Source organism: Calliopsis andreniformis, unplaced genomic scaffold, assembly GCF_051401765.1.
Source record: "Calliopsis andreniformis isolate RMS-2024a unplaced genomic scaffold, iyCalAndr_principal scaffold0133, whole genome shotgun sequence".
In the NCBI taxonomy this organism is placed as follows: domain Eukaryota; kingdom Metazoa; phylum Arthropoda; class Insecta; order Hymenoptera; family Andrenidae; genus Calliopsis; species Calliopsis andreniformis.
Genome location: NW_027480542.1, coordinates 251,247 through 274,456, shown reverse-complemented (window position 1 = coordinate 274,456; position 23,210 = coordinate 251,247). Strand labels below are relative to the sequence as shown.

Sequence of the window (23,210 nt, the reverse complement as noted above, 5' to 3'; positions counted from 1 at the left end):
CGAGACTACTGGCGCAGGGCTTTGGTTAGAAAAAGAATGTAGACTACTTTGAATCTTATGCTCCAGTCGCAAGTATTTCAACAATTAGGTTATTGTTAGCGATATCAAAATGTCGGGGTTGGAAAGTACACCATCTAGATGTTACAAGAAATTTATATGCGGTTACCGTCAGGATATAACGGGTTAGATACTAAAGTGGCGAAACTGAAGAAACCTATTTATGGGTTGAAGCAATCAGGTCGTAATTGAAACAATGCAATCAATACGTTCTTAGTCGAAAACGGTTTTCATAGATTAATTAGTAATAATTGCGTATATACTTATTGTGATCTAATACTAACTATATATGTAGATGATATTGTACTATTTAGCAAAAATACGAGTGCGTTAGAAAAGGCGAAAGCATTGTTAACGTCGAAGTATGAAATAAGAGATATAGGTTCAGCGTCTTATTTACTAAGAATAAGTATAAGTTGCACTGATCAAACCATGAAATTATCACAAGAGCAGTACATACAAAAATTGTTAGATGAGTATAACATGATAGAATGCAAAACCAGTAAAACACCGATCGAATCGGGTTTGAAATTATCAAAGAGCGATGGTCCTTCAAGCGATACAGAGAAATATGAAATGAAGAACGTTCCATATAGACAACTACACTGGTGCACAAAATTAACGATCCACTAAAATTTTGCAAAAAATTTGATCATTTTCAAGTGGGTGCATCTCCATAAACAATAGGTATAAAAAATATTGAAAGCAGCCATTTTTTAGCTTGAAGTTTCTAGTTTTGAAATCATGTACCCAGCTAATTTTTTGTGCAGTATAATGCCATTTTTTTCAAGATAAAGCGCAATAAAAAAATTGTTAAAAATTTTTGTCAACTTTGAAGTGATGCATGGGATGAAAGAAATTTTTCTTCGCGAATCCATTTAAATACTTCTAAAGCGGCAAATTTTCCCTTTAATTTCCTTTTTTTAGATTTGTTTTACCATTTTTTGTTACCACGTTATTTACTGTTGCATGAAAAATGACACTTTTAACGTTGAACACCTATAATTTACGACTGAGTAATAGTAGGAAAATTGCAAGGGTGTTTTGGAAAGCTGAAAGGTTTCTCTTTAAGCGCATTTCCTCGGAAATTTAGTGAGAATTTTTTTTCATCGTATACAGGTCATTTCCAAATAACATAGAAAATGAGTTAATTACCACTTTTCACAAAACATGATGCCACTTTTAAAAAAATCATAGAAACATTCAAGTGTCCACGTTTTTTTTACTTTAAAGTACCCATAACACCTGTGCCAAAGGCCGAACCGATCAGATTTTTTTTACTTTGTGCCTTTGTTAATTGAATACGCGATACAATCTGAAAAACGGCTAGATCACTTTCCCTTACGTACGCTGCTTCTTCTAAACTCTTCCATTGGTTCTCGCAGCGCGTGAGCGGCAATCTCATCTTTTTTTCTTGGTTCCACTTTATTTTAACAAAAACAAAAAAAAAAAAAATTTACGAAATTTACGAAACAAACACGTGCCCTCACAATCTCTGTACACGCGGACTCGCCCGTTACAAAAATTGCGTCGATCTTACTGACACCGGAATAAGCGAAACAAGACGGCAAATTACATAATACCGCGATATCGGAGACGCCCCGGGGGAAACCCGAATTGCGCCTAGCACTAACGGCACTTCGTGCCCGGTAATTAGGGACCAAAGCAATTTATTATTGTACTATTTATTTTATTGTACTTATTGCTCTATTCGCTAGCGATCTTCCGTCACGTATCAGCAACGAGTGACGACGATTGGCACTCGCGCATGCCCCCCCCCCCATTCGCTACAGCCCCTCTGCGTACTCGCTCTGGTTCAGGCGCGTATGCGAGGAGCGAGGCCCCGCTCCTCTGCGGTGACGAACCGTATTTGCTTGGCATCGCGGAGACTTCCCCCAGGACTTCCTATGGAAACTACCGTCTGAACATCGATCTCCGCGCTCGTCTCCACCCTCGCCTTCCGCTTGAGCCTTTGTAGAAGGGCAGCACCACGAGACCATCCCTCAGCTGGTTGGTTGATTTTCCTCAAGCTTTCTGGTCCACCGCGGAGGCGGCAAGTCCCTCAACTCTGAGGGGGGAGGGCCCCTGTACCATCCGGTGTAGATACGGCGCCTGAATCCGGAAACTGCACGGGCAGGGGACGGGGACGGGGACAGCCTCAGGGTCCCTCAGGCTGCCTCCACGGCCCTGAAACGTCGTGCGTGCTCGGCACGGAGGCACCCGAAAGTAGCGGCGATTCCAAATTCACGATATTTTCCTCCAGGAGGCGTCTCTCGGCATGTGTTCCGCAAGGGGGCCGTACGATCCTTCTTTTCACTAACTTCGCGTAATTTCACAAAACGGCGACAGCGCTATGCGCAACATCACAACATCAATGTCTTCGCTATAAATAAGCACAAGCTGGGTTTCATGTGTTTATTAATTCAGGAGTTATGAATTTTTAAAAAAAGTTTTCACTGTACTTCAAGCAAAATACATCACTTTCAAAATTTTGAAAAACCCTTTGAAATAAATTACACACCGTTGAAGATTACAATGTATCAAAATTTGAATAAGATCCGCGATGTTGCTATTACGATCTGTTAATGTTGATAGATCCAAGTTTCAAAACATACATATGTACCGACAGATCATAAATATGGTATTTCCACCGTAATGTTTTCGCAGTGATATTGCGTTTGTGTATCTATATTATTTGAAAACGTATAAATATCTCGAAAATTATGCATGACACGTGTAACGCGCCGACAGATTCTGTCCTCATTTATTCCTTTTATTTATTTTTATTTAACTTCACCTGTTCTTTTCTATCCTTTTCTTTCTTCTATTACTAACTCACTTCCCTTTCTATCCTTTTCTGTCTTCAGCTGTCTATTCCTTCCTTACCCTACTTTCTATTCCCTCTTCTTACAGACGCTTTCTTTTCCTCTATTGTTGCTAAAAATTAATTATAAGTCGTTAAATATTGTTATATAAATCAAATGTTCTTACCAATTTTGTAAATGTTACATTATATTATACTTCTAATATGAATAATTATAAAAACTTATCCAAATCATAATAATTTATAGTAACAATGCGGAAAATAGAGTAAGACAATCTAAAATGTGAAACACTATGCAGACGTATTTTTAGAACTTCGAGTATAAAAGGAGCCGCACAACTGGCAGAGAACGGACTCCTTTCCTAGCAATCGTGGCGTTAGCATGAAGACATTGGAGGTAGCTTATTAGCTACCAATCGAGTGATAATAAGACCGTTCCTCTAATAGGCAGCGATTGTTGACCAACGACACAAGCTATTTTAGAAGTTAAAGGCTTACATCAGTAACTTGTCAGATACAGGACATCCTAATTTTGGATTCTAAGCATAAACCTGCGAAAACGAGTATTTCGGTCGAAGCTGATTAGATAGAATGGATTTCAAACATGTGGATTGTATCCACTCAACGAAAATGCAATAGAGTATGAAAAAGTATTTGATAAAATCGACAAAATATTTACTGAACAAGAAAATACTTCTATTAATCATACCCATAATTACGCAATGAAATTTATTGAAAACATGATTGGATAAAAGAAACTGCTTATATTTAGAAACTATGAACTTCGACAATGGGCTGGAAAAACCGAAAACAAGAATCTCTTTGATGTGTGGTATGACTTATCATCATCAACATCGGTAAGAGCTCCTCAACAAAGAGAGTTTACAGATCAAAATAAAGCCAATGTAAATATTTTGTATCTTTATCTAAATGTTTATACAATGTACTACATTCAAATATTCACCTATAATTTATGCATTTAGAATCCTAATATTAAAGTAAAGACAATTGACGATATGTTAATATTTAAAGTCTATTAACCTAAGCCAGCATCTAGGAATCTTAATTTTTTCAAGAGCAGTACGGATGCTCTAGATTTTATTACATTTTTTTCATTAAAAGATACCTATGTATATAGTATTTGCTTAATGTAGTAACATGTAGATTGAATAGAAATAAAAATTAAGTCGCATGAAACCTATTAAAGGGGTAGGGTAGTCACGTGACTTTTCAAGATTGACAAGTCGATATCTACTTTTACAGTTATCGTTCTAGGACATTCTAAAGGATATTTTTGGTGATAGGCAGAACCGCATAGCGGCGTGCAGGGAATTTGAGAGTCGAATTTAGGAAAAGGCGGAAACATTAGCAAAGTATTTCCATCGAAAAATGATTCTGACAAACCGTATTCGTATTGATGAGGAAGAGTTTATAGAATATATAATTGATGGTATACCGGACCACTCGCTGAGAAATCATGCGAAGATGCAGAAGTTCACATTGCAAGCGTCACTTTTGGAGGCACTTAAGGTACAAGATATAGCGTGAATGTACAAGAACAAAATTTAGCGAAGAGGTGCTGGGGTGCAACGGTTCGACAATGTGGTACAGCGTGGAGGTGCGGCGATGTGGCGAGCAACGTATGAGTCCCGCCGATGGGACGAGATCCAGTGACAGGATAACGTGTCCCGACAGCGACATGATGGAATTCAGCGGTGCGACTACGGGATTCAGTAACGAATCAACGCGGTATAGCGACGAGACGACGGGATGTAGCGGCGCAATGAAGGACATCAACAACAAGAAGTGCGGGATACAACACCAGGAAGATGCTACAGTTGCAGCGGTCGCGACCATTTTATTTATAATTGTCTGATGCAGAGCGGAGGGTCGAAATGTTTTGAGTGCGGAGAATTTGGACATGTTGCACTAAATTGTTCGACAAAGAAAACAACAACAACCGGAGTAAACCTTGCTGTGCAACAGACATCATGTGATAATTATTATAAAAAAGTATAGAGTAAACGCCTTGATCGACACTGCTAGCGATTTATGTTTAATGCGGTGCGATCAATACAATAAGCTTAGACCGAAGGAATAAAGCGGTCGACGACTTTAAAATAGAAGTGCAGATTCGTGTAATACCAGAACGGTTGATGTCTCACGGTTTCTTGATGTGAACAGACCTTTTACACGCGGTGGAATTGATCGTTAAACAAGGGCAGGTCATGATCCGCAAAGCAGTAAAGAGTAATATTTCACACATTTCAGAGTAGTTTAGAGCGCGAGATTAACGGAGTAAACATTTCATACATAGCAGACACTGAACGTAGATGAAATTTAGCTGAAATAATTAATAATTATAAACCTGTTGCTACACACGAGATAGAGATAGAAATGACAATAATATTGAAGGATTATGAGCCGGCGTTTCAACGCGCGGGAAGATTATCTTCATCGGAAAGGGGTACAGTTAATGTACAGATACAGAAATGATTACGTGATGAAATCGTACAACATTCTCTTTTAGCATACGCTAGCCCGATAGTATTAAAAAAAAAAACTAGACTAGTACCTTTAGTAACTAGACGTGGACGCCTTGAGTCAGAACTCTCTTTCGTCGTGCATGCTGGTAGATGAGAGCGAAAGTAGTATGAGTGATAAGCCAAAAAAGCACAGCGGAAAGACCCAAGTATCCAGAAAATATTCGAGGTGGTAGAGTCAGGACAAGCTGAGGGTTTTACAATTAGGGGTGGTATTTTATTTAAAGAAATTGATGGGGATATACGCCTTGTAGTGCCAAGGTTGATACGGACCCAAATAATTAGACGCACTTATAAAAACGGTCACTTCGCATGCGGAAAAACTGAAGCCTTATTGAAGAAGGATTATTGGTTTCGGAATATGAGGGAAAAAATAGAAAAAGTGTTGCGGAATTGTGTTGATTCTATACTTGTAGAAAGAAAGCAAGGTAGGTCGGAAGGATTTTTATTTGCAATAAACAAAGGCGAGGTGCCGTTAGACACTTTCCGCGTAGATCATTTAAGGCCGTTCCCATAGACAAAGAAAAGATACCACTACATCTTCGTTGTTATAGATACATTTTCAAAATTCGTGTGACTTTACGCCGCAAAAAGTTGTAATTCGGCAGAAGTAACAGACCATTTGAACAAACAAGCGATTCCTTTTAGAAATCCTCGAAGGATTGTTCGGATAGAGGTGCCGCGTTCACGTCAACTGCGTTTCAAGACTTTTGTAAATATAAGCGTATAAAACACATGTTGACTACAGGTATACCATTGTACTTTAATACCATTATTAGCCAAACTATCGGCGCCGAAAACTGAAGAGTGGTACAAATACTTGGACAGGTGTCAAAGGTGTTTTAATACTACTTCGAGACAAAATATAAAAACGACACCATTTCGGATATTATTTGGAATACAGTAATGATGCGGACGAGAACCGTTTCGTCTACACGGACGGAAGCCAGGGGGCATGCCCCCCCCCCCCAATTTTCTAAAAGAAACATTTACTTTGTAAACAAAAAAATAAGCTTTTAAATGGAAATTATCTGGATTACAGATGCTATCTGCGATACTCGTTGTCGAAAAGACTAACTAGGCCCCCATAATTGTATTCCGGTGACACTTCTGTAGCATTCTGCATTTTCAACCGAGTGTTGTGCCTGCGTTTCTAAGCGGTTCCACACTGGGTTTGTCGCTACTTAGCCGGTCTAATGCAACCGTTGTTCCTCGAAATTCGTTGGGGTTTATTCATAGGAGAAAGAATATTTGGCCGAAGGTAAATGGGATTTTTCCAGCTCAAAGCATTAGAACTCAACCGAGGATGGTTAATACACGAATTTATTTAAACTGACACTTTTCTGGGCCCGAAGGCCCGTGTTACAATCAGAATTTTATCGAGAGTCTGCCCGCGGCTTCGTCGAGGGTGTCTATATACTAATGTGCGGGTCAGGAAGGTGTCCCGAAGGTGTTTTTCACCGTTTGTACGCCTGAGCTTCGCGAGATTGTTGCTCTTGATTCATTTGCAAATTCCTGAGCACTAGCGACGCTTCCGTATTACAACCTTAGAGCGAAGAAATATATAAAGAGAACATTAAAGAAGATGTGTGTGGAAGCAGCCGTACCAATTTTCAACAAAATATCCACTGCAATTGGCTGTGGCGACAACAACGCCAGCGGCTGTCAAATAAAAAACAGTGTTTTGTTATACATTGATATAAGTACTCCTACACAGTTTTGATTCTCCTTCTCTCTCCGTCGTTCTCTCCATATATTCCTTTGCTCGAGGGCTACAACACGTGCGCGCTAGCACTCTCTTGCTTTTGTCGGTTAGCCAAAGAGCATGCTGTCCCTTTCTTTTTAACCCTCATAAACAAAACAAAGTCGCAGGCAAACGCGAAAAGAGGAGACGGGAACAGAGAGCGCATAAAAAGGAGAGAGACAGCCGTTAAGCGTCATAGGAGCCTAATTGACGGTGCCGCGGAATGGACGAACATTTTCTTGGCTAGCTTCGAGTTTAATTCGTGTGCAGTGCGCAGCGTTGTACCTGCCTGCGAGATTTCATTAATTATATTATTACTTGTTATTATTTCTACAAAAATCCATCGTGTGTAGTGCTGTGTTAAAATGGACATAAGGAGATTTTTTTATGGCTAAAGGTATTTATTATGATTTTATTTTATTTTGCAAAAATACTACTACTACCGAATATTACCTTGCTTATACAGTATCTATAGATTATAATAATTGTGGATTTCTTTTAGCAACCGAGAAAAGGAAAAGATCAGAAAATGAAAACAGAAGTGATGAAGGAAAAACAAAGAATCCCTCACTAAATTCTGAACCTCAGCCGGAACCTTCCTTGTCGATAATTCAAGACACGGTTCAAGAAGAGAGTTATGACAATGATATCGGCAAGTGGGTAGGAAGAACTTCTCTTATGACTACAGCCATAAAAATGGAAGTTTTGAAACGCTGTTGGAAACCTTCACAAAATTACAATTTTCCTGAAGATGCCAAACATTTGAAAAGAAAGTTTCAGTACAGTTGGCTCGAAAAATACTCACCATGGCTAATATATTCTAAGCATTTAAAAGGAGCTTTGTATTTATACTGTGTGATATTTACTCTTATCACAGTTCAGGGAATCCAGGGTTCTTTTGCTGTAAAACCTTTTATACGGTATAAACATATGCATGAATGTTCCGAGAATCGAATAGCAAGAATTAATTGTTGAAACCATCGCGTTCGAGCTCGATGCACGAGAACAAGCAGAGATTTAAATAGGAAAAATTGAAGTTTCTTATTCGCAAACGAATTTTCACGCCAGTAACACCAGTCAATTCCTTGTGCTCTCCCGATGAAAATGATATCAAACACGACATGATTCTTGGTTTGTAGAACGAAAGGTCATGCTCATTTACGTATATAGTAATATTACGGACGAGAGCTGCGACGAGACTCAAGCGCACCCAACCCAGAGTCGCGACGAGACCTGAACGCGGCTCTCGTCCGAGACTGGTAGTCGATTCGACAGCTGCGGCCAGACCCGAACGCGGCTCTCGTCCATAACTGGTAGTTGATTCGGGTTTCTTTGCTCTCGGTCGCCGAGATATGCAGAATGCTACGAAAATACTCCACTCCACTACAGCGATGATGCGGATGAGCGCTGCGCTCGGGTATGGTCGCGACTCTTATTCCTGTGGACAAAACGGCCCTCGATCATATTTTTACTGTATTTAGGATCCAACGATCCTAACCCAGACCTAAATCAAAATATGCATACATACATATACAGGATGTCCCAGATAAGGTGGCGAAGCCGAAAAGGGGAGATTCCTAGAGTGATCCTAAACAACCTTTTCTTTTGCAAAAATGTTCTCTGAAGCTTTCTTAACGAGTTATTAACGGAAAAAATCGACCAATCAGAGAGCGCGAATAGCGAGCGCTCGGCTGTCCAGTGACACAGCACAAGCTACACGCGTAGTGTTCACTATTAGCTGTGCCCGAGTCTTCTACAAGAAACTCAATCTCTACGTTATTGCTCAATTTCTCTTAAACTATTAGACGGAAAATTATGAAAAAATTAGGGACAGGTCAGCTATTCCGACACAATTATGGAATTTTTTCAAATTTTTAAATTAATTATCCAGGTTGTAAAAAACAAAAAACGAGGAAAAAGAATTAAAAAATGCCAATTTAGTTAAGTAATGTCATAGTAAGAAAATAAAAAGCAATGGGAATGCGTCGCGCTTACCGTTGTCCTGCCCAGTTCGGAGGAGCCATCCGTACCCGAGACTGAACGCCACAAGGGTTGCTTCGCGCTTACCGTTGCGGCCTTCAGTCTCGGGTACTGAAGGCTCCTCCAAAATGGGCAGGGCAATACCTGTAATCATAAACGGCCACATCTGCGAGACACTCGTTACGGTCTCCTACACTGATCCAATATGCCTCTTGCTTTTTCCTATGAATTTGCTTGCGACTTTTTTGACCCGAAGAAGAGACTACCACCTCCACTAAAAAGAGTAACCTAGGAAGATCCAACGTCGTTGGTGTCAACTAACAAATCAAATTTGAGTATTTCGACGAAGCTACAACCCGAGAAGTCGCGTTGGAGGGATGTGAGAGCACGAGGAAAGGGACTTCGGAAAAAATCGTCAGTATCGTCTGTAATTTCGCCGCCGAACTGTTTAATATCTTGCTTTTATTTACGGAATGTCGTAGAACGTTTCAAAATAATCGGTTGTCGGTCATTAAAAGGTCAATTGCTCGTTTGGTGAAGTGATCAGTGTTAGTGACCGTGAAGTGTTGTAAATGCAAGGCGGTTTCTTGTGGTGTTGTATACCTGCGATCAACGCTACCTGGGCATCATCCTCAAATGATTGAGATCGGTACAGCGACCCAATGGAGCAAGTGTTCAAGCAGCAGGTGAATTCCTCTCCGAATGGGTGAGTTTTACCGATAGTAATTACTCGTATTACTAGAGTCATATTATTAATCTCAATTGATTTAAACATTTTTTGCTGTGATCCGTCATAATTGAAAAAATAAAAATCAATGTTTCCGCACTTTTTACCGATTGCAGCAACTAATACGTCAAATTTTTGTTCATTCATTATGAAATAAGTATTCTTGTACAGTTTTCAATGTTTTAGAACACAGTAAAATAACGTACAATCCGTAGGAACTACGAAAACATTGCTTTTTATTTTTTTGCTATAGTATTACTTTACTAAATCGTCATTTTTTTAAATTCTTTTTCCTCGGTTTTTATTTTTTAGAACTTGGATAATTAATGTAAAAATCTGAAAAAATTTCACAATATGTGTCGCGATAGCCAGTTATTTACAGATTAATTTAAAAATCTGAAAGAATTCTATAGTATGTGTCTCAATAGTTAACGTGGACCTGATTTTTTTCATAATTTTTCATGTAATAGTTTAACAGAAATACAGCAATAACGTAGAAATCTTGAGTTTCTTGTACAAGACTCGAGCACGGTGAGTAGCAGACGCTCCGCGTAGCTTGTGCCCTGTCGCTGGTCGGCCGAGCGCTCACTATTCGCGCTCTCTGATTGGTCGGGGTTTTTTGTTAATAACTCATTAACAAAACTTTGGAGGGCATTTTTGCAAAGGAAAATGTTGTTTAGAATCACCCCAGGAATCTCCCATTTCCGGCTCCCGCACTCAGTTTGGGATACCCTGTATACTCCACGGCACAGAAAGAGTGAAGTGGTGGAGACCGCAACAGCCCTCAATTGTGGCTCCCAATACAACCCTCAATCGAATTATTATTGAAGCGTACGAAACTTTCGGTTTTTTTGTCTTCCGTTTATAAATATTATTACATGTAGTAAGTTGTAAATACGTTTGTGGAGCCGAGTTCTTCTCTCACACACTCGTGTACACTAATCCGAAGTACTGTTTTTCCATTCCCAAAGCTTCGACAATCGCTTCAACCTGAAGGGAGGTTTCTTTCGCCACCGTAACAGAATGTTCAGGAAAGATTCTGTTCTTTCAGGTCGATAGCCAATTTTGACCCCTGGAGTTTTTTATATTTTTCGACGTTTTACGATCCCCTGAGTCTAAGAAAACCAAAAAATCGATAACTAAATTTCCTATGGATATGTGTGCGCGCGTATATCCGTGATACGTGCCGAGTTTTCCTACAAATCTAGTCCTCTCGCGATATTCTCGTTGTGTGTGCGATTCTCCTCCAAATTCTACGCCAAGACTTCTAGTAATGTGTACAGTTTTTGTCCTGTATGAATTTGGACCAGAAGATTAATAGCAGGGTGGACACATTAACCCTTTCACTCAAGAGTAGGCAGGTTTAGTGTTATTTAACGATACGGTTGTACGGTTTCAATAATTGCGGATGAGAGAATCATGATGTGTGGACGTATGAAATGAGCAGACAATTTACGTCAAGATAGACATACTAACCCTTTCTATCTCGTAGTGAATGTTTTCAGTTGGTCTATGGATGCAACGAATAGACAAGATTATTATTACTCAATGATATTCATGAATTTTAACTCAATTTTGGATCGTGTAGTCTTGTCGAGTGTCGTAATATTTCCAAACAACTGTTCTCCAGTAAGTGACCTCTCCCCTACCTTACGTCAGTGCGATACTACTGTTCGAGCAACCACTGTTTGAGACCTCCGCGCGAGCTCAATTCTGGTGCTTCCTACCAGGTTTTTAGATGCTTTAAACTAATAAACGAAATCTCTAACACGTAATCGTTATTCTCCATTTTCGTCTTATTTTAGTGCCTAGAATCAGCCCTTAAAATTATGCCGTGCTATTCAGAAATACTCTATGTATAAGAAAGTGTATATTATGTACAAAAATCCATTTAGCCGAATTTATACTCTAATTTAAACAACAAATCTAATTTATATTTAATATTGTTTAGTCCTTGCGAAGCCAATCAAGGGCCATGTGGTCTCAATCGTTTCAAAGGCTTTTAATTGAAGGGGGTATTGCTGACTAGATTGTCATTTTTGCGATCTTCTTTGTGACTTTTTTTATAATGTGGGTAGGTTGTTTTGTATTGACATTTTGCAGATATGTTTATTCATCTTATAAGTATATACTGCATTTTTTTCATCCAGAAACATTAAAAATCGTGAGGAATATAACTTTCTGATTAATGGCTCTTTTAAAAAAGGTGCTCCACTGGCTCTCAAAATTCCAACCAAACTGCTAATCTGAAACAAAGAGGGAAAAAGCATCTTCATTAAGAGAGGTATAGTTATAGCAGGAACTAGAGAGAAGTAAAAATCTCGATAAATAAAACATGGCAGCACTAAAGTTAGAATGATTATTTCGTAGTTCCCTTTTTATCTATAAAATATTTAAGAAAATAGTAAAATGCAATATTTTTTAAAATCTCTAGTTCCGGCGATAAAGGTATATCTGCTGAAAATTCTCTCCAAACTTGAAGTCAATCAGACAATTAGATCTTAAGATATCATGGAAACCAGTGGAGTACTCGTTTTAAAAGGGCCATTAAACAAAAAATTATAAGACCTACAAGTTTTAATACTTTTAAAGGAGCCATTAAACAAAAAATTATAACACCCCTAATTTTTAATATTTTTCGATGAAAAACAATACAGTATATACTTATAAGATGAATAAACATATCTGCAAAATGTCAATACAAAACAACCTACCCACATTATAAAAAAAGTCACAAAGAAGGTCACAAAAATGACAATTTAAATAGCAATACCATACCGTCCTTAGTTCAAGCAAACCACTTACATACCACTTGCGACTACCCTCGATGAAGTCTAATTTTTATCTATGAATTACAATACAAATAACCCAACCATCTCATCATTGATTCCCACTTCGAACCCGAAAGTCTAAGTCAAGAGCTTTGCGCAACCGCTTATGTAACCAATAAGGCATAAACATTGTCTATTCCCTTACGCAATCGGAACCAATAGAAACATACAAGCGACACATCGGGCTGTCCTAGAAGCTACAGTAGATGCGAAAGACAGACATGCATCAATTTATACGGAGTCTCATCCCGTTCTCTTGAATATTTCGAACTGACTTTTAGATAGTCACGTTATTTACACCGAAATAATTAAATAAATTAAACACAAATAATAACTCAATCATTTATACCTATCATTTCATCACGTCTTGATCAAACATTTGGATCAAGCCAAAGTCTCGATCATCGTTGCATCGAATGAAATCAGGATTTACAATCTCAAGTAATTGTCAAATAACAATTGCGGTGTTTCGGAACATAACAAATACAGAGATTCGATTAAGGTTTACCTTCTATAACAAAACACATCATATGGGATGGAGTACATACATGAAAACGCTGAAATATCTCCGTTATTTCTAGTTTTCTGAAAAAATCCTCAGAACAAAGTCATACTGTTTGGAAGAACACATGATATTTCAAGGTTATCGGTATTTTTGTTTTAAGTAGAATCCTATATTTTTTCTTTATATCTTTATAAAGTAAGAAAAAACATTCGAAGACTGATCAATCATATCGTTAGGATCATTTTAATTCGAAATATTTGTAACTGAAAGTTAAAATTTCTTAAAAATTCACGTAACACATAAATTTCACACTGTTAAATGCAAACACAAACGTTGGCTGTTATTTGAAGTAAACATGCTAACTTTCACATTTAGAACTTGTGATGTGGCACCAGTGCCAGTCACAAATCCTAACTCTTCTCGGGGCATGAGGGCTGCGCATCATCGCGAGTCTAACGCGTTACTAACATCTCTTTTACGACCAAGCTACCATGGTTATCTATGTGTCCTAGATGCGAGAATTGGCAGCAAACACGAGGTAGACAACAACGGAGCCACCAAAGCGGTCTCTTGCGGCGGATCTTCGGAATCAGGAAGCGGCCAGGGTACCAGCCACTCCAGGGTCACTCTACCCGGCGAGTGACGCGATGCCTAAATTAGGAGGCTGTCGTGGCCCATCAAGCCGACTCAAGAAGGACGCACGATGAGAGGACTGCACAACGGTTGTACAAGGACGCACCGATGGATGGGAACCAGCCGACGCGCGCGAGGTTGGCCACCTCGCTCCGCGTTCCGGGAAGAAGTCCTCAACGGAGAGGCGCAGGGACGCTGTTACGGGAGCCATCTCATGGACAGATGGTGGCAGCGAGCCCCGGAAGCACAGCATCTAATACTGCGTCTCGGATCCTCGCCGCAAGAAGAGTTCCAGGGGGACTCAATGGGTCCCTGCCAATCACCGCTAGTCATTTGAACGGCGCCGATAATTATTGATCGCGAGGTCGTGCGACACGAGCGAGCCGATCGGGACACGGTGGGGGAAGCATTGCGTGCCGAGATTCTGCTACACGCAGCGATCTCGGTCTTCTTCTTGTACGGGACGCCGTCTGGGTCGTAGGTGATAAGTATTTCCTCATTGTTCTCCCGAGTTGACTCGGAATAGCTCGGTTCGAACGCGAAATTTCAAGAGGGCCGGCTGTTGGTGGTCGTGTAGGCCGCGTGACAGGAAGAGAGCCTTCGCGGGCGGGTTTCTCGGAACCTGCAGGCTCGACCGAACAGCGAGCCCGCGGCTTAGCGGTGTAATAGCAAACGGTTGTCGCATGCGGAAATGTATTCGGCCTGCTGATGTCGAATCTTTGTAACAGCAGCCACGCGGGCGAATCTCTAACGTGTGCCGAACGTGCGTTTTAGCCTCGTTGCCGCCCGTAAACTTTTGAAACGCGATCGCTGTAGCGGGAAACGGATAACTACCCGCAACCACGTGTCGCGGGACTGCGCGTGTAATAATCTCGACAAGAACTTGTACGTTTCTCGCTAGAATATATTCTTTTTTACATCAGAAAACCGTGTTTTGACTGGCGTTCTCGCTGTAAGAACCCGAAATCCTAGACACGTTCCTCACCCTACGTCTGAAAGAATCTCACCCCTCTCCGCGCAAAGAGCTAGCCTGGATCGCGATTCGGAAAACGAGAAACGTGTTCCACGCTGGTATCGCAAGATACCTGACGCCCACGGGAAAAATCAAACGTGGCACGCGTAGTAGCCGGATCCTGCACGCCCGTCGTAGCCCGAATACGGCTCGACGGGACGGTCATATCGCAAACTTCATTTAAAAAAATACCGATGACCTTGAAATCTCTTAAAGAAATGACTACTAAAAAGTTGTTTCCGCGATTACGTGTACCCCTTGGAGTAGTGTGATGTTGCGCCAAGGAGTTCTTTTTATAAGACTATAAATAACTGAGTTATTTGGAGAATCCTATCGAATTTCTTTGCATAAATAACATTTCACTATATGTATCGCATACAAAAACTTACCTCTCAGACAAGTTCGTTTGTTGAGTAAGATTTTCAAGCATATTTGGACCTTTATTAGAAATTCCACTTCTTTGGTCACCATTTATTACAGTCTCAAAATTGGTAGTGTCCGTAACGAATTTGCCCTATATTTAAAACAAAAATCATCTAAAGTATAGAAATGTGATACAAATTTTTCGTGTAACAAATGTGAAACTAAGTTAAGACAATAGTGAGGAATAGACATATTAGTAAAGCAAATAAATTTTGCTGCGAAACAAATAAAGAACACAACAAGAGAAAATAAAATGGAGGACGAAAATTTGCATGAAAAGAAGGTAATTTTCTAGAGAGATCAAATGAAGGAGTTCAATATAAAACTTTTAAAAGGTTGATAGAGAAAGGTATCGAGTTTTAGAAATATCGTGTTACTCGAAATGGCATACAAGATATACATAACAATAATAGAAAACGATTAAAAGAAGAAATATAAGAAAAAAAAATAATAGTCGGGAGACAAGTAATTGACATCTCCATACCGATTTATGTAGCGAACAGGAAGTTATGAAAGGCAGAACGGAACAATATGTACTTTTTATAGGTTTAAAGTTCACTTTCGATAAACTGGATACAGATAAAACTCAAATCATGGAAGAAAATAAAATTAGCCAACAGAAGGATAATGAAAATAATTAAAAAAGAAATAAAATGTGACTGAAGTCAATAAAGAAATGCCTAGAAAATTCTAGATAAACAAAGGAGTTAGGCAACAATGTCCATTAAATCCAACTAAGTTACATACAACAGGTTTGGAAACGTATACGAAGAAAGGACAATCAGGAGTGGTAATAGAAAAAAAAATATGACCCTTCACATACTCAGAAGATATCACCTTCTTGATAGTAGTAGAGGTAAAAATTACAGGAAATGCTAAAAAGGTTGAAGACTTTTTTAAAAGAAAAGACCCACTGTCGAATTTTCTAACGAAAATCCCTGAAGCAATCCAGACAGCCAGCACATAGTTTAGAGGTAAATGTAGATAATTCTTGCATCAACATTGTTGGATTCTATATCAAATTAGATTTCTCCTTCTATTCTTAAAAGCACTTTCACTGACTCAATAAATCAAATTCCTTCACCCGCAGGTCACTCCATGCCAAATTAATTTCTCTTTTCATATTTTTTTCACGAATCAAAGGAATTTTGATAAGGATTTAATATTAAATAGACCTACACATCATAATCGCCAATAGATTTTTACATTCTTGTAAATTACCATTGAAACAGAGCTAAGTAGTCACGCTGAAAGGGAAAGGAGACAGATACCAGAAAAAGGCAAGGAATAAGTGAGAACATACGACGGAACTTTCGTAGATAACTAGCTAAGTCACTTTGAGTAGGGTGCGCGGTCTGCAAAGCGACAAAATCGTAAGTTAAAAACCTCGGTCACCAGGAATTTTTTTTAGAAAATCCGACCGTAGTACAAAATAGAGGGAAGTCAGAAGTTCTACAACAAAAATAAAGATAAACAAAATAGTGGAATACAGCGGGAAGAAAATAAATAATAAATGGAGAAAAAAGAATGGAAAAATATCCAGTAGCGGAAAGGGTGCAGATATAAAACCATAACATAAAACAATACAGAATTAGCAAAAGAGCTAACACGGACAAACAAGAACAATATAAAAGAAGTAGTAAATGTAACAAAACATGCAATAGGATAAGTAAGAGTACAAGATCACATTACTTGTTAGCAAAGTATGATAGAAGAAACCAGGCAATGATAGCAAGATTCAAATGCGGAAACAACTATAAGAGGAACAGATACTGAATCGCAGAAGAAGAGCATAAGTGCAGAATATACAACAAAAAAAATAAAAACGTTAGAGCATTTAACAGAAGATCGTAAGAACATAGTTAGAAAAAAGATGACAAATAAATATAAGTTCTATCTTTAGAGTTTGAGTTCTTACCCGATAGTAACTGTCCTTGTAGTTAGTCGTTAACTTTGTTGAATCCGGTAGTTTAACCATTGCTATATTAGGTAATTCTAAATTGTCACGCTCAATGCTATCCAATTCATTGGCATGAGTCTCCAAAGTTTGATTGCTCCTAAACGATGAATAGTAATTAGTTTGTGCATTCTCTGAAGCTACTATAATGAATAAAAGTGCACTGCAAAAGAAAATAGATATATTATAAAACAAAAGTATTGAAACTGTAAAAATGACAATTTTTTTAATTTATATGTAAGCAAACAATAATCATAGGAATTACACAATATATAAATAATAGTTATAGACTTGTAAAGGATTAAAAGAATCTACTTGTAACTGGATTCATATGGATTTTATAGAAATATATTTTAAAATTAGATTAAAATATTAACGAATAGTGTTTAAAAGCGATAATATTTCGAGTCTTTGTCTCGTCCCCAAAAACCGTACATTCGACGTATAACTCGTTTTTCAACTATTACAGTCCCCTTTTCGGGGACTACACGCTTTTGCGAAAACACTCGAGCTCGAGAGTTAGTCTTGCACCAAGCATTCAGTGATATTACAATAACCAACCGAGTTCAAGTTGTTTGGTCACCAAACTCTTGAAATCTCAACGCTTTCTAAAGCTGGGTGTTTCTCTGCTGCGACTTGTGCAATTACTCTGATCAGCTAACACGTGAGATACGTGCGACAGAGTATCGGGAACGCAGTTTGGTGACATTTTTTGACGATTAACTGCACTCTTGGAATCGGTGGTTTCCCTGATTCCCTGAGTTTGCTATTTGTCAGCGGAGCAGCCATAGATCACTGCTTGGTTGAACCCTGATAAGTGGCATTCAAACAGAGAGGGTTAACGTAAGTGTGGCACCTCTGCGTTACCCGCGATCTGGCACCATATTTAGCAGCAGCCCACGTGTGACAAATAGATGTATACGTTACGGTAAACGGCGCGTGGTAGAACCTCTGGTCGTTATCAACCACCAAGACCAGCCCTAGTTATAGTATGTCTCACACTCACGAATCTTAGCGAAAGCCGAGATGCATACGAGGCAAACCTTATTGTAAGGTGTATTAAGCAGACAAAAGGAGGAACTCTTCTCTCTGTACGTTCGCCTACCGACGATTTCTTCAGTGCGAAGAGACGTCAGTAATACAGTCCACTGCACTACCTTAGCGTTACGGCAAGGTACTGCTCTCCCCTCCACATAGACTCGTCGTCGAGGCCTGGAGTCGGGAGAATACGGTCCAGAGCGAATTATTCTCTAGCTAACCAGTGCTGTTTCGCCAACCCTTCTTTTTGTAGACGGCAGCTGAACGCCGCAAGAGAGGAAGGCCCCTACCAGCACCAAGGACCAGGATCGGCCAAGGGATCAACACCGGGTCGTCCCTCCTTCCCTCTTTTTGGGAACAATATTTATTTAAAATAAACGTCTGTCCTTTTTAGGACAGACAAAATTAAATTCTTAGCGTACACTTTTTTTGCGATACCCGATCTCTAATACCTCATCCGGACTCCGTTAAATTCCTGTTGTCAGTAAAATAGTAAAAGTAGTACAATGTCAATAAATAGTAAATATTGTGGAATTGGTTTTATGTATGTACACCCCCGCTCAAAAGTATGTGGACACTCACCATTTTTATGAAATTTGTGATATATTATGTATACTGTTATTGTTGGACGGTATTTATTGTTAAATTCTGTTACGTACATGTATGTAATGTATTCTAGCAGCATAAAATTAAACAATTTACTTATTTCATTTTCTCAAATAAAAAAAATTCGCTCGAAGAGCCTAATGCTGCGTTATATATTCTTTTGGTTTATAAACGTTTGGTCGTTCATTTCACGATGACTGCTTCACTTTACTACATTCTGCTACCATTCCCAAGACTAATATAAACATTTACAAACATGATCCAGAGTGGGAAAACCGTAAATAACAGCGTAGCGACCGCTCTGTTAATCCATCGACATCAGTTCGCTTTGAATTCTTGTGAGAACACGATGGGGACAAAAAGAAAGGAATTAAGTGGAGAAATGCATTCTCAAATAATTACGCTACATAAAGAAGGATATTCTATAAGGGAAATTGCAAGAAAAGTGGGAGTTTCTAAATCTTGTGTAAATTATAGTGTTAAAAAGTACGGTGCTACAGGGATTTGTTCCTCAGTGAAAAGGTCTGGAAGGCCTAGAAAAACAACTGAGGCAGAAGATCGGCATATTATAACTATAAGTAAAAGAAACAGAAGAGAAACAGCCCCTGAAATAGCTGCAGAAATTAATAAGTCCAGGGATGAAACAATTTCGGTGTCAACGGTAAAAAAACCATTGTTAAGAGCACAAAATGAAAAAAAAGACCAGTGGGGTAAACGTCATAAATATTGGTCATTAGAAGATTGGAAAAAAGTGTTGTGGCTCGATGAATCAAAATTTTAAGTGTTCGGATCCAAACGACGTGTTTTTGTTCGTCGAAAAGTTAATGAAAAATTAAATGAGAATTACGTGGTGTCCACCGTTAAGCATGGAGGTCGTTCTGTGATGGTGTGGGGATGTTTTGGAAATAACACGACAGGAGAACTTATCAAAATAGACGGCATTTTAAAAAAAGAAGCATATTTAAACATCTTGGTTCAAAAAGCGATTCCATCTAGACAGAGAATAATTGGTCACACAATTTCACATTTATGCACGACACTGATCCGAAACACACTGCCAAAATCTGTAGAGATCATTTACAACAATTGCAACTTCTGGTTTAAAAATAATGGATTGACCACTCCAAAGCCCCGATTTCAATGGATAGAGAAGTTAGAAAGCATTGTCCAAAGTCAGAAAACATTTATGGGAAATTTTACAATCCGAATGGAACTGTATTGACAGTGAAATAATGAAAAAATGAATAGCCAGGATGCCACGACTAATAAATGCGATTATAAAAGCACGCGGTGGATATGTGGATGAGAAGAAAATATAGGCTTTGCGGGCGAATTTTTCTTATTTAAGAAAATTAAGTAAGTAAATTGTTTAATTTTATGCTGCTAGAGTACATTGCATACATATACGTAACAGAATTGAACAATAAATATCGTCTAACAATAACAGTATATATAACGTATCACAAATTACACTTAAAAGTTAGAATATTATTAATTTATATTAATAGTAGTAAATATTTTTATAAGGAACATAAAATAATTATTGTATGTATTGTTAGATATTAGGGGTGTGCGGGAACCGATATTCCGGGTTCGGATCGGGATCCCGAAAGTTTGTAATGTTCGGGTACCCAAAACTAAATGCGGATCTTTTTCAGCATTTTTTAATCGGATTTTGATAAAATCGTTTTGTATTTTATTCCTAATATCTTTTCTAAAATCTTTATACGTACGAAATATGGGAATGGTTTTTTTTTTTTAGGAAGAACATCAAATGAAACAAATGTATTGATGTGCGAGAGTTTATAGTCAAACGGCGACGAGAGTCGCGAGGCAGTGTGTAAGCTAGATTACTAACAGCTGTGTACTGTTTATTACAAATCGAAACATGACGATACATTCTACTACGTTCTTCCTCGAAAGGTCTAGAACAAAAAGAAAACAGTTGTTCGATTTCTGCGTAAATGGTTAAATCCCGATATCTACCAACGAAGACTGCTGATACGAACAACGCGTTAACTTACTCAGTTGTCTTGAGTATATCATACAGTGTGAATGTACATATTGTATAAACTGGTTAAATTAAAGAAAGTGCTATGTCGCATGTTCCTGTGGAAAATAGTATAGAAACTGACATGCCAGCACAAGATGGTGATAATAGTGATATTCTACCACGAGAACAACGAAACAAAAGTTTCGTTTGGCAGTATTTTAAAAAACTGAATCGGTGTAAAGCCCAATGTTCATTGTGTACGCAAGTGTTTCAAATAAAATATAGTAACACTAGTGGTCTTATGCGATATTTGAAGTACAAACATCAAGAAATAATATAGAAATAATATAATACATAATATAATACAGGTACAATTAGAGAACCACAGAAAAATATTTCCAGACAAGATAGAGTATATTTAAATAAAGATTCTGCACGTGCGAAACAATTAACCCAACCAATCGCACGTATGATGGCTTTAGATATGCAGCCGTATACTATTGTTGAAGATGTCGGCTTTCGATTCTTACTAAATACTGCAGAACCACGGTATGGAATTCCAAATCGTTCAACATTTGAGAGAAGTATCATACCTCAAATGTATGAAGATTTAAAAAAGGATATGTGTTCTGTAAAATCATACGCAATATCTCGAAAACCATTTGAAAAAAGATACATAACTTGTACGTCATTGAATTTGTCTTGAAGCGCACTACAAAATGATCTGAAAAAAAGGATATAGTTCCGTTTAAAAAACTGAACTTGACAGTCATATCTTTGAAAATAATAATCTAAAAAATAATTTGTTACAGCCAATAAATTTACCCCTTTATACCATGCAAATTTCATGTAAACTGTTTTTTTGTATCTTAAATAGTTTAGTAAATAATGGACTGTCCAGTGTTACGTGAGACACACTGTATAAATACGGCTATACATATACATTATGTCCCACGAAATACTGGACAGTCGATTATTTGCTAACCTATTATAGATACGAAAAAAGTTTTTATATGAAATTGAATGGCAAAAGGGGGCTAATTTATTGGCTGTAACAACTTCTTTTTTATCATTATTGTTTACAGAGATATGAAAGTTAAGTTTGGTTTTTTAAATGGGATTATATATTTTTTATTTGATCAATAGATAATACGTTTCAAAACGACTTCAGCAAACATTAATGTATACACCTTTTTTCAAATAGTTTTTAAGATATTACGCGTAAAAGTTGACTGCTTTTCGGTACAAGAAAATCTGCGAGACCAGGAAGCACAGTAGGAAGTCTCGACTCTCGACCACACTTAAAATGCTACGGGTTAAACCGTGCCTCTTGAAACCGATACGAAGAGTCTGGGGTAGGAACGGCAGGCCTAAATTCTACACAATAGTTTTTTCCACAACCGTTACCTTTACGGCATGCAGAAAAATATCGCCCATGTTTTAGTAAAGAAATAAAGCTAACGGATAAAGCTAAAGCGTTGCTCGTACTTTAAAGTAATTAACAAATTGGCAAGACATTTGAATGGAAAATACTTATGATGGCAAGATATTGTTACGTCTCGGGTGCGCTACCGGGGATAGTACAGTATTTTGTGAGGTTTAGGCTTCGTTTGCCTTCCTCGGGATCGTTCGGAAATTCAGGGTTGGGTTCACTTAACTTCTCACGTATGCATGTACAATTAGTTTATTTAGAATTCTCGTTTCGGAGATTTAAATGTTATTACAAGTTGAATATAAATTACAATATCTGATTACCTTAAATTCGGAGGTACGAAATCGAGAGGAACCTGTTACGAGCCGAGGGCTAGATGGTCTGACCGAGGGTCAGGGTTTTTTGGAATATTGTTATTTTTTCGTGGACGAACCAACGGGTAACTTTGCACTCGTTGGGAGCCACCTCACGGATGTGGACGAACCAGTGCGCAACTGCCAACACCGGGAGCCACGTTAGGATTTGGGTAGGTTTTCGTGGACGAACCGACACTCAACTTGGCGAGTATCGGGAGCCACTAGGATGGAATAAAGACTGTGGACGAACCAGCGAGTAACTTTGCACTCGCCAGGAGCCACCGGGACGTGGACGAACCAGTGCGCAACTGCCAACACCGGGAGCCACTTGTAGGTTAGGAAAAGGACCTTCGCAAGGATTGCGAAGATGTTAATATAGCCTCGTAACTTTTAAATTTACAATATATATCTCGAGCGGTAAAGATATATTATTTGTGGGATCGTTTACGCGTTCGCTTCTTATTGGATTTAGGAAAGGTTTTGATTGAACTAAATCCAATTTAACAAACCTTATAAAACTGTATATAATTACACGTTTGAGTTGACTCG

The 23,210-nt window shown here is 38.5% G+C and overlaps 1 protein-coding gene across 7 annotated transcripts in view; it reads right to left on the bottom strand.

The window, feature by feature from the left end:
• The window catches only part of LOC143187639 (SUN domain-containing ossification factor), a 108,291-nt gene that overhangs the window by 71,888 nt on the left and 13,193 nt on the right, over positions 1-23,210 (bottom strand). For 5 of the 7 annotated variants that reach the window (XR_013003244.1, XM_076391881.1, XM_076391880.1 and 2 more), the window contains 2 exons: positions 17,198-17,399; positions 15,246-15,370 (listed from right to left, as the gene is read on the bottom strand). Coding sequence is in view for 6 of the 7 variants with exons in the window: in XM_076391881.1 (XP_076247996.1) it covers positions 15,246-15,370; positions 17,198-17,399 (327 nt within the window). In the remaining variant the exon portion in view is untranslated. The remainder of the gene's footprint in view (positions 1-15,245; positions 15,371-17,197; positions 17,400-23,210) is intronic. The other 2 variants (XM_076391883.1, XM_076391882.1) reach the window with 1 other exon arrangement.